A 12,875-nucleotide genomic window follows, 5' to 3' on the forward strand; every position below is an offset into this window, starting at 1 on the left:
ATCTCCCCCTTCACTGGAAATCGAGAGCTATGACATGCGAACTTTGCGCAGCCAACTGTTTTCCCTCTTTTGGCAAAGGCCAGCCCTTCGCCACGTGCTCTGCATTCCGACGCCTCAGGTTTTCTTCAAGAATATGCGTGATTTCCACTTTCCGACTTTAATTCAATCTTCTCCTCTCTACTGGACCTTTCCCATGAGCACTTACACATGCTCTCAGCATAACAAAAAACAATCCAGAAACCGAGCAGTCACCTCTCTACCACCCTCAAAAAACAATGACAACAACTCTGGAAGCCACTTACCTCTCTAATTACCATGACTCTCCTCGCCTTCATTCTCAAACTTTTGGCCCGAGTTGCCTATAGTTTCTCCAGATCCTCAGCCCTATTCCCTCCACGAACCCTCCAATCTTAATTTCTGTTTTAAACATTCCTTGGAAACAACTATTGCCGAAGTCACCAATTATTTTCCTGTCATGTAATCTAATGTACTCTTTATATCCTCATATCACATGGCCTCTCAGGATCATTCTACAAAGTTGACCACTTCCCCTTTAGAAACACTCCTTCCCTTCGGCACCCCGGAACAGGATGCGGAAAAGGCATTCCAGGAGAAGGGAACCGTGTGTGCAAAGGTGCATCTTTTGCTCGCATAGAGAATGTTTCTGATCTGTAGCAGTGAGGTGGGGGTAGGAGATGAAGGGGTAAGGTGGGCAGGAGGAGCCTCGTGGGCCGTATTAACTAAGAAGCAAGGACTTTGCTTTGTCACAGGGGAGAGCCTCTGACATTTTTGAGTAGGCGAAATGATATACCAGAAGACAGATTCATGCCCTCGGTTCCTTTTCTTGGACCCATTTGCCCATCTGTAGAAAATTATGGACTTATTTACCCATATACAATTCTAGTGTAAATTCGTATGTCCATTAGGTAAAACAGTGTGTTGTATAATTTTAGAGGTAACAAAAACGTCATTAACATTGCATTCAGAAAATGACTTCTTACCTGTTTATCTGGCTTCACTATACTAAGCAAGGTTTTTAGTTCTAAAATATTTGCATATTACATATGTTGTCTGTGTGCGAAGGATACCAGCCTTGGGTCACACTTGTTGCCCTTCCAGAATAGCCGGAGTCAGGCAGTGTTTGTTCAGTCAGAAGGGGCTTTTGCACAAGTCTGTGAGAGAGGTGGCCGTGGCGGTGTGGACTTTGGACTGCTTTAATTTACCCTCGTTGCCAGAGAAAAGAAGATGATGAAAGCGCTGTTTCATTTCCTAAGTGGTGGTTAACTCCAAGACAGTCAGAATCTTGTGATGTTCTCAACAGCCTCTGCAAGTCCTCAGATTGGTATTGGGTTTGGCAAGATGCTGCTGTCTGGGGAAAAGCACTCCGATTCAAAATAAATATCTGTACGACATTTTCCTTACCTGGAACTGGCTTCCAGACAAGAATCTACATTCACCGTACTAATCTGTAACATTCTGGTTGCCAAGGACATTCATGGATAAACAAGGATAAACAGTTAAAGCTCTCCTCCCAGACAGCACGTGGTGGTTACCAAGCTTACTTCCCACGTGTATCTTTGCTGCCGTGGACTGTCCAACACGGCTGCCTGCCACTGTCTTCTGCTGTGTAATCTGCGCCCAGGGGAAAGCGTTAGCTCCCGGCCTGAGAGAGAATTAGCAAGGTGCTAGAAACTCTTCCTGGTCTCCAGGGGAGGCGGTGAATGTGGAATGAATTTCCTCTGCAGTGATGATGTTTTTCATAGCAGAGGAGCTGGGGTTGAGCAGCCTTAGGAAAGATGGGGTACGTGAAATAATCCTGGGCCTGAGGTGGAACCTCTGAACCCCCAGTTTTTATACCAGAAACAGCTCTTGGGCAAAACACTCATGTGCGCTCCTCACTTGCATGAAGCCGCGGACATCCTTCCGGCAGCCCAGGGCTCACAGCCTGGGTTGGTTCATATAACTCAGCTCCAGCCCAGTCCCCGTTTGCTGAATGCTCCTGCTCCCTGTACCCCTCCCTCGTGCTCTGATGGGATTTTTTTTGTTCTTTGCTAATCTCCTTTCCACCCCCATCTTATTGGGCCAGTTTGGAATGGGCTGGACTGACTTTCTTGGCCTGTTATTTCTCTATTCTTTAATCTTACAGTTAAGCATATTGGCATACAATTGCTGGCTGTTAAAGATTCATTCTTAAGTCTGCTATTAGAAACCATGTAGTGACAAGGTTAGAAATACAGACTACTCTACCTTGATGGAGACCTTGGGCCCCCCTGTATGTCCTCAGCTTCCTCATTTGCATTGGGGGATATTGCGAGGTTGTGAGGACTAAATGAGTTAAATATGTAAAACCCTTGAATTGTGCCTGGCTTGAATCTCCTGATATGTATTTGCTGTTATTATTCTTATTGGGGACTTTGGTCTATTCTCATTTTGTCTCTCTTTTGAGTAGTTCATCCATTTTCCATTTAAAAATGCTCCTATAAATCATGCAACTATGCACCTTTGAGTCTGTTTCTGAGCTCTCTGTTCTGTTGCATTGATCTGTTTGGTCTGTTTCCAAGCCAGTACTCTACTGTTTTAATTAGTAAAGTTTATGATGAGTGTGTGTACCTGGTAGGACAAGACCTTATTCTTACTCAGAATTGCCTTGGTTCATCTTTGGCCTTTATACTTCAATAAGAAGTGTGGGATCATCTTATCAATTACCTGAAAATATGATATTTATCATATTTTGTATCATATTCCAGTTGTATGTGAAACACAGTTTATTCTTGTATTATAATTTATTAATTATTATATTATTTTCCATATGAATGACTATAAACCTACTTTTGCCCCTCCCTGTATATATCTACAAACAAAAACCCAGCAATAACTAATGTTTATTGAGGGTTTTTATATGCGCTAAATAACTGAAGCAGAATGAAAACAAAGTTCCTGCTCTCAAGGAGCTTGTGAGGGAAAATAAAAATAAATAATGCTAAATACATAATAGAGTTCTTATTTATAAGATAGTTATTATCAAAGATGTATCTACACACTGTCTCTACTTTATCTTCTGTTCATTTCTTCAGCTGTTTTTTATTCAAAAGTCTGTTTTTTGAGAGGAGTCAGGTCCTCCTATAGACATCTAGTTAATTCTTGTAAGCTGCTGTGCAGAATTCCATTGCATGCATTTACCTCACTTTATCCATTTCTGGCTTATGTTTTGTGACTTTTGTTTACGTTTCAAATGAAGCTGTAGTCAACATTACTGTGTATACCCCTCTGTACAGATGTGCTATGATGTCTCGAAGACATATACTCAGGAGTGGCGTTCCGGGGCCTTTACACTTGCACTTGACTACATACTGTGGTTGGCCCTCCCAGGCGGTTCTTCTGAGTCACAGCCTCACCCACTGTGCATAAGCGGTCCTGTTTGCCTACATCCTTAATTCATTTCATGTGAGGCTATTTAACTTTTACCAATATGGTAATCTTGTGGAATAATATCTAAGTATGTTAATTTGTATCTTTCTGATAATTGATGAATTTGAATGTATTTTGATTTGCTTATGGGTCATCCACTTCTTCCTCTTCTATAAATTTCCTGTTCACATCATTTGCCTAATTTTCTATTGGGTTGTCTTTTTCTTACTGATTTGTAGTTCTTTCAAGATTCCAAACAGCAATTCTTTATATGGTCTATGTGTTGTATTCTCTCAGTGTTGCTAATTTTTTGACCATGCTTATGGTTCTTTTGATGTACAGTAGTTTTTAATTTTGGTGTAGTCAATTGTATCATCTGGAACATTAATTATATCAACATTATTAGTAGACAAATCCATTTCTCACCGCTGATTTGTAATGACATCTCTATCATACACCAAGTTCTCAGTATAGTTGGATTTGTTTCTGAGTTCTGTTTTATTCCCCACTTGTCTATTTGTCCATTTCCAAGACAATGCTAATTATTTTAATTACTATTTCTTAGTAATATGTTTTGATATCTGGTATAAAAAAATCCTGCTATTCTTTCAGAATTATCTTGGTGATTCTTGGTTCTTTGCCCTTTCATCAAGTCAATATCATGTTCTATAAAATATCTTTGGTAATTTGAATAAGGAATGCATAGGACTTATGAATTAATTTTGGCAAATATTGCATCTTTATGCTGATCTTTTCCATCTATAAAAACTTCTATTCATTCACATGTTCTCTTATACTTTCGCTGATGTTTTGACATTTCCCCCCCACAAGGATTTACATTTTAACTTTTGCTTTATTTCTACATATCTCAAAATTCTTGTTGCTATTATAAATAAAAAATGTTTTCTTTTCCATACTCCCTCTCTACCTGGGTGTTTTTCTGTGTTTCCTTGGCTGTAAATCTCATCTATATGTCAAACACACTTAAATTTATTTCTCATCCTCTCTTTCTTTCTTACCATCTCCTGACGCACATGGCCAGTCACTTCTTTTCACACCTGCTTGGAGACTTCACAAGTTTCTCAAACTGGATGTGCCTGAGAGTGAACTCTGAATCTTCCCTCCCTCCATTCTTAAGCCTGTTTCATCCCAGTAAAATGAATCATCATCTACCCTAATTTCCCTTGGAGAAATCCTGTTTGTTCTTCTTTCCTGCCTACATTAATCCATCTGCCTTTCCTGTTCATTGTTGGTCTTCCTGCCTTGTTTCCTGCTTATTTTATACGGTGATCCTCAGCGATTTTGGGGCTGGGCCAATGCTTCTGCTACAGACCAGTCTACTGTGTGGCATCACCACCACTAGATCCTCATAAGCATCTCAGATTTAACACACTTGGCAGAGTGACCGAGTATAAACTCAGAAGTTCAGTTTCTGACTTCTTTTCCCTGTCTTTCCCAGTCAATATTTAGCGAGGGATGAGCTTGTGATATTGCATCAATTATACAATTACAGAGAATGACAAAGTTGTGATTTTCTTTTTTTTTTTGGTGCACTTGACTTGAGTTTGAATAAACTTGAAATTTCTTGCTTTGTTTGTTAACTTAAATTTTTTCCCTAAGTACGTATTAAACATCCCATACCTTAATCCAATCACATATTAAGAGGTCTTGCGTCTGATCATGGTCTTCCTTTGGAGTTTTTTTTTTTTTAATAATTTATTTATTTGTTTATTTATTTTTTAGTTTTTTAGAGAGAGGGGAAAAGAGAGAGGGAGAGAAACGTCACTGTGTGGTTGCCTCTCACTTGCGCCCCCAACTGGTGACCTGACGTGCAACCTAGTCATGTGCCCTGACTGGGAATCGAACCAGCGACACTTGGCTCGCCGGCCGACGCTCAATCCACTGAGCCACAGCAGCCAGGGTTCCTTTGGAGTTTTGATATTTGAAGCCAGAATATTGTTCCCACATAAGGTTCAGGTCCCGGATAGTCAGAGTCCAGGTTTGCTTCCTGTCCCTCCCGCGATGAATCCCTCACACACGACCAGGGCCGGCCGTTGCTCATGGTTCTGAGGGACCTGATGGACAAGAACTGAGGAACTGCCCTGTTTTCCAAATGCTGACCTGCATCCCCCTTCACTTTGCAGAGCCGGCACCCATTTCCGCGTCCGGCTTTCGGTCCCGTGTAGACGTGAAGAAGTAGTGAGTTCCAACTGCAAATGTCGGTTTACTACTTGCGTTGTCTTTCCAGAGGACCTCCCAGGACTAAGGGCCACATGCCACTTCTGCTAAAAAATCACCACACATCCCCGTTACCTTTTAAGAGAAGATGGGAAAAAGGAAGGAAAAAAACCCACTTTATGTTCAGGGTGCTGATCTCCACCTGCAGTCCCGGAGGGACCAGTACAATTGATACTGACCACCCTCATGGTTACATAGAGATGCTAGTGCCATGTCTAGAATGCATAAATAAATGTGTGTGTTGATTAAAGCTTTCTAATTAATTTGCATGAATTAGGAAAAGGTGTAGTGGGTTCACAAAGTCCTTTAAAAGTTTTTCTCTAAGGAGCAGCACTTTATAAATATCATGGTCAGTTTAGAGAGGCCCCTTTCTGTGTTGCCTTTTTCACTGAAAAGACACTGTTGCCTGAGCCAGAGCAGAGGTCTCTGAGGGGACATGGGACTGCTAGAGAGCATCTGGGGACAGGCAGGGACAGGCTGAGGGCCCCTGCAGCTGTTGTGAGACACCCATTGTTCATTCTCTCATTTTAATCAAGCATCTACTGAACGTCTGTTGTGAATATGGCATTGTACAGGGCTCCGAGGACAGAAAATTGAAGGAGACAATGAAACAGTAAGGTTAACTCTAAAGCTTCCAGATGCTCTCCTGGAGTTAGGCACAGCAAACAGGGTCAGAGCACAAAAGAGGGAGGAGTAGTCATTTCTCCCCAGGAGAAGGGAAGGCCCTAGAAAGTCTTCTGAAGAAGTGGCTTAGCTTTGGGCTGAGCCCCAAGGCGCTGGAGGCATTTGTTGGGTAGGAAGGAAGTAGGGGGGTAGGGGGAGGGAGCCCTATTGGACAAGGACCAAAGGCTTGAAATAATCCTACCTCTTGGGGGCTGGGAATAGCTGGGCTGGATGCACTCCCCAGGGGAGGGTCTCTTCTTGAATAAAAGCCTTATTGTTAAAGAAGCTTATCTTCCCTGTGGACTTCTGCCTACATTTCATTGGCCAGAATGTGGTCACGTGAGGAGTTGTATATATTTAATTGGGCATATCACTTTGCCAAACAAAAAGTTTGTTATTGAAGGAGGGAGAGCAAGTATTGCATATTCAGCTTGTCATATTGACCATTATGAGTTTGACATTATTATTATTATATTATCTTGGAGAATTCACTTAACTTCTTCAGGCCTCTCCTCCTCACCTATAAAATGAAGACAGTAGAGACAAGTGGAAGAATTATTTTTGGAGTTAAGAAATGATAAATATTAAGCACCTGGAACATAGTAGGTGCTCAATAAATAGTGGGGGAAGGTTCCTGTTCTCCTTCCTTTGGTTTCTTTCATTTCCATTTCCTCCTTCTTCAAATACTTGCCTCATTTTCTCCTCCTCTTCAGTTTTAGAATATATGGAAACATCTGGAAAGCTTAGAGATTATATTGTATAATTTCAAATTCAGTTATTTTTCTCTTCATCCTGCCAGACAGTTCATAATTACCTTTACTCTGCAATTATGCGATATCTTTTGTGAAAACATCATGATTTGTTTTTAGCCACTAAATAAATAAACATGTAATTAATGCTTGAATTAAATGTCATTGGAGATATCGATGATACATAAAGAATATGTCTGAAGAACTCAACGGAATTAGGTCATTTGAATGAATTCTTAGTGAAAGGGAAATAGAATTTAAAGGCTTTCTGAGTTAGGTATTATTATTTGTTGGTCCCCTCTGTTATGGACTGAATGTTCGTGTCCCCCCAACATTCACATGATGAAATCCAGTCTCCAGCTGGGTGGTATCTGGCAGTGGAGACTTTGGGAGGTTATCAGGTCATCAGGGCAGGGATCTCATGAATAGGCTTAGTGCCCTAACACAGGAGGCCTCAGAGACCTCCCTCGCTCATGCTACTACTGGTCTGTGAACCAGGAACTGGGCTCCTCAGACCAGATACCGAATCTTCCAGGGCCTTGATCTTTTGACTTCCCAGCCTCCAGGACTGTGAGAAATAAATTTCTGTTGTTTATGAGCTGCCCAACTGGTGGCATTTTGTGATGGCAGCCCAAACTGAATAAGAAATCCTCTTTTAGGCAAGGAAACAGTATATTAATTTGGAATTGCATTTGATCACTTGTAACTGAAGTAACAGTGGTTTAAACAAGGTGGGCGTTTGATCGTCTCTCATGTAAAAGTGCTCAGTGTTCAAGAGCAGCGTCATGGTCACCCAGGGTTCATCCTTCTCTAGGCTTTGTGCCCAAAGAGGAGGCTCCACCTGCAAGGCTGACCCACGATCCTGACGGCCGCTGTGCCCAAGAATAGAGATCTGGACTATAGTTTGTGCCCATTTTTATCTTCACTAGATAACTCCGAATTGTTTCTAAAACTGCACAGTTTACCAAGCACAGGTGGAACATGTAACAATATTGACTGTGTACTAGGTCATCATAAAGCAAATCTCAACAAATATCCAAGAGTCACGATGCATTAAAATTAAAAGTCAACATTACAAAAGTAACTCCATACACTTGGAAATTGTACGACAGATTTTTAAGAAGAACTGATGAATCAAGGAAGAATTCATCCAGATTTCAAATGAAGTGAAGATGAGTTATGTTAATACTTGCGGTTTGCAGCTAAAGTTGTACTTAATGGAAAAGTTACAGTCATAAATGCATATGTGAGGAGCATTTGACTCAAGGATAGAGAAGAAGAATAAGAACATAAACTTAAAGAAAACCAAAGAAAAGGAATAATAAATGCATACAGAAATTAATGAGCTAGAGAAAAAACGAGCAAAGACAAGCAAGAAAACCAAGAGCTTGTTTTTGAAAATAATATAAAGTAGATGACTTCTGGCAAGAATCAAGAAAAATGAGAGAACATGTAAATATATGAACTACAAAGAGCCCTGTAACTATAAACTTATTACAGATTTTAAAGCTGTAAGAGAATAGCAAGAATAGCATTATGTCTATATCTATAAAACTTTAAATGATTTTCCAAGTATAAAAATTTGAACAGTTCATAAAGTATGGTCCTACTTTTTGTTAAGTATATAATTACATATACATATTTTCAAATAATATGCAAATATTTTACAAGTGGTTAACTATGGCATAAGAACTTAGGAATTTGATTATTTCCATTCATCCGAATTTTAAAATTTTCAACAGTAAATGTGGATTCTAAAACCTATGAAGGCCAGGTGGGGGGGAACAGAGGGAAGTACCTACCTGTCTGTCATACTCCCTTTGGGACGGGCTCTGAGTCTGCGTTCTAGTCCCTCACTGTGGGCTTGCTTGCTTGCCCAGGAAGTCCTCGCCGCCATGCTGCGTGAGGTCTCCCAGCGCCATTCTCTCCCTTTCCTTCTTGCATGGCCTCTTTCCCCAACTTTCAGTCTTTTCATCCCAGGACGTAGCCCCATGCAGCGATGCAGACTTACCCTGGCCCCCTGCTCCTGGGCAAGGAGGGCTGAGCACAGGGGCACAGACAGTGTTGGACCTGGTCAAAGGGCATGGGATTTTGGAGCCACACAAACATGGATTTAAATCCTCTGTCTGTCTCTTATGGGCTTTATAAAAGTCTCATGTTTCTTAACTTCTCTCATGTGTAGTTTGCCGATAATGCCATGAACATGATGTTGTGACGTATATAAAGCCACCATCCTATAGGTGCTCAGTAATGTTTGGCTTAGTAGTATTTTTTTTTTCTATCTTAAATGGATCGCTAATCATAAGGGGAAAAAAGTCCATTTCCAGACAATTAAACAAAAATTAATCAACCCTTCATGTAGCTGGTTTCCCATAGAGTTGGGCAGGAAATTGACATTCCAGCGTTTTGTTGTGTGAGACCACCCCGGGAGGAGCGGGGAGCCGGTCCTTGAGTAGAAAGCTGTCACCTGACATGCCCTTGTGTCTCCCCACCTCTCCCCGCGCGGCTGATTTCCAGTGAGATGAGTCAGAAAACGACTAAGGAGGGTCCCAGACTCTCCAAGAACCAGAAGTTTTCCGAGCACTTCAGCATACACTGCTGCCCGCCCTTCACCTTCCTCAACTCCAAACGCGAGATCGTGGACCGGAAATACAGCATCTGCAAGAGCGGCTGCTTCTACCAGAAGAAGGAGGAGGACTGGATCTGCTGTGCGTGCCAGAAGACCAGGTAGGGGTCCGCGCTGCCCGCCCAGCACCTGCGCCGGGCGTCGGCCCGCTCCACGCCGCTCTGTGATGCTGGCCCGGGGCTCCGCATGCTGCTCTTGCCCGAGGCCCCTGACCGCGGGCTCCCTGGTAGGTGCTGCCGCTGGACAGTGCTGGAGGGAGACCGCAGGTGGGAGGGGGAGCAGGGCCTGCCTGCACCCCGTAAGCAGCGGAGGAGGGCCATGGCCCCCGCCTCCAGCTTCTTTTGGCCCTCTCAGACCCAGGCGCCGTCCAACGTCCCCTCAGAGGCCCAAGCACCAGCCAGCTGCACCCCCTGCGGTGGTCAGAGCACCAGCCAAGCCACGGTCCCCTCCGAGGTCTGAGCCACGGTCCCCTCCGAGGCCTGAGCGTCAGCCACGACCCCGCCCAGCGGTCCGGTCACCACCAGCCAAGCAGCGGTCCCCTCAGAAGTCCAAGCAGCAGCCTCGCAGCAGCCCCCGCAAAGGGGCAGGCACCAGCCGTGGGGGGTCCCCCATCAAAGCTCCTAGGTTCTGGTAACACCATCTCCTCCCTTTTGCTCCCCCAGCGCTAAGGTTAGTAGCTGCTTCCTGTGTTTGCTAACACCAGGGTCGCCTTTCAGCCTTGCCAAACCTGTCGTCAATGCCTGGCACTAAATCCCCTCTGCCTGAAACGCCTGCTGTGGCTTCTGTTTTCCTCGTACTTGCCATTGGCACAGTCCTTCGGATGGCAGCTTCCACGGCTTCCTTTGTCCAGTGGGACTGACTGGAAGTGATTAATCTCTCAACTCAGAGCACTGGCCACAGTAGCAGATGGAATAAATGAGGGTCTTGATGGTTGTGCCTGGGAGAGCGGAGCAGTGGTCACTGTAAGGGACGTCCGTGTCCCTGTAAAAGCAGAGGCTCAGCCCTTTTGTCTGTTCATCCTCCCAACACCCTTCATCAGGCGTGAGTCCCATTCATTCAGATACTCATCCATCACCTAACCACCGTGATTCCACACCTAGAGTGCAGGAAGGAGGAGGGCAGTGAACCAGCCAGCTTCTTTTGTGATTCACTAGCACCAAGCAAGAGGACGACGCATCATAGTGAAGGGTGGAGCTGTCCTAATATCGTCACAATGAGTGTGTACATTGGGCTAAGGGAGCCTGGAGCAGGGAGGGCGCTGGAGGTGGTTAGGCTGCAGGGGTGTAGGATAAGAGGCAGGGACTCCATGGAGAGAGGAAAGGTGAGCTAGACAGGCACCTGTTCACCCACGCCATCTTGGGCAGGTCAACCTTTTCTTTTTTTTTAATAGTCTATTTTTTAAAGCAATTTTAGGTTCACAGCAAAATTGCACAGAAGCTACAGAGATTTCCCAAATACTTCCTGCCCACACATATGGCAGGCCAACTTTTAGTCTTTGTAATATTTGGAAATGAGCCTGTTTTATAAGTTAATAGTGGATGTTAATTGTATTTGAGGTTCTCATATCTACTCTGATACCAAGCCCCTGCATAGCACAGTACCGTGTGTGCATGTCGCATGATGTTTACAGAGTTAGTATGCAGAAGAGTCAACTGGGGAGCGGGCCACCGATGCCCCCAGGGAATCTAATTTCTTGGGTCTCCGGTGGGGTCTGGGGATCTGCATTTTCAACAAGCAATCTCCCCTCCCCCAGTCTAGTGACACTGGTGGTACACGGATTGCACATGAGGAAACTAACCTATATCATCCATAAATCAATGACTCACACTGTCTGTGAAATGTAGTAAAGGAGTGTGGGAGGTGACACATTACGGCTCTAAAACTGAAAGCATGCAAGGGTTTCCTGGGCTGAGCTGCTCTTGGCTTCTCACGGCTCCACTTTGAGAGCTGGGGGTCTGTGGTGTTCTGCACGTCACTGTGTGTGTGAGTCACTGATTTGGCGCCAGTCACACGTGTGTGGGCAGTGCTGCATGTGCCTTTGATGCAATCGTTCACAGCATATCTTGTACCAAGTTGAGCCTTGCAAAGCAGAAGCCCAGAGGACCAATTTATTTCCACATGTGTTCCAAGCCTATTTATTCATCAAGACCATGTGTACAGCACTGAACCAGGCTCTGGGAAACCAAGGGAAGTGATGCCCGCCCCTGGGCCAGATGCTCAGAGGAGTGGCCCATCCCTCGGTGATGCTGCGGTTCCCTCCAGGAGCAGCCCTGAGCTGGGCTGACTCTAGCTTCAGCCCACGTTCAGTGGTCCCACGCTCCCGGTCCCTCTGCTCCGCTCCCTGGTCTCACTTCTGCAGATGATAAAGTCAAAGTCAAGGAAAGAGAACTTATTGTTGGAAGGCAAAGGTTCTAAGATGGCTTCAGGTTCCCTACAGCACTTGGTCTTTAGGAGACAGAGACAGCTCTAGTTTTGAGTCTGAAATGGAAACAAGCCAGGTTTGGGGTGTTTTCCTGACCACCCACTGTCCTGGGCTAGGCACGGCAGTGCGTGACTTCTAGGGTTTAGAGTAAACACACCAACTGAGTGACTACATGCTGGTTACACTGGGAATGGAATACAAACACTTCACTTTCCTTAGTAACTGTAGAAGGGGATTCGTATTTGTATGTTCTTTTCAGTTTGTTTGGAATTATCAGCTCTGCCAAAGAATAATGTAATATAAGCACATGTACTTGACAAGCTAGAATTTACTTCCGAAGCACATTGACCCGTGACCAGTTACTATAAGGGGTTGTTTGGTGTGCACCAGCTGCTAATGCTCAGGCTGTTGGGGAGAGGTAGGCTGCCTGCTTTTCAGGCACGTGGACCCCAACTTATCCCAGACATTTTCTGTGACATGTCTTGTCTTTTATCCTTTCCGATGCCAAGACGTGCACTGAATTTTCTCCTTCCAGAACACCATGGAGCATTCTTTCTCTCTTTTTAAAATATTTTATTTACTTATTTTTACAGAGAAGGGAAGGGAGAGAGAAAGAGAGAGAAAGAAACATCAATGTGTGGTTGCCTCTCGTGCACCCGCAACCAGGGGCGTGGCCTGCAACTCAAGCATGTGCCCTGACTGGGCATTGAACCCATGGCCCTTTGGTTTGCAGGTTGGTGCTCAATCCACTGAGCCACACCAGCCAGGG

The 12,875-nt window shown here is 44.2% G+C and overlaps 1 protein-coding gene across 5 annotated transcripts in view; it reads left to right on the forward strand.

Moving 5' to 3' along the window:
• The window catches only part of MOBP (myelin associated oligodendrocyte basic protein), a 28,063-nt gene that overhangs the window by 1,139 nt on the left and 14,049 nt on the right, over positions 1-12,875 (forward strand). For 2 of the 5 annotated variants that reach the window (XM_090284543.1, XM_090284542.1), the window contains exons 2-3: positions 9,576-9,785; positions 10,039-10,308. In XM_090284543.1, coding sequence (XP_090140669.1) covers positions 9,580-9,785; positions 10,039-10,308 — 476 coding nt within the window. In that variant the 5' untranslated portion in view covers positions 9,576-9,579. Of the gene's footprint in view, positions 1-9,575; positions 9,786-10,038; positions 10,354-12,875 lie in introns of all 5 variants that reach the window. The other 3 variants (XM_090284544.1, XM_090284545.1, XM_090284547.1) reach the window with 3 other exon arrangements.

Source organism: Furipterus horrens, unplaced genomic scaffold (genome assembly GCF_987537825.1).
Source record: "Furipterus horrens unplaced genomic scaffold, mFurHor1.1.pri manual_scaffold_7, whole genome shotgun sequence".
NCBI lineage: Eukaryota > Metazoa > Chordata > Mammalia > Chiroptera > Furipteridae > Furipterus > Furipterus horrens.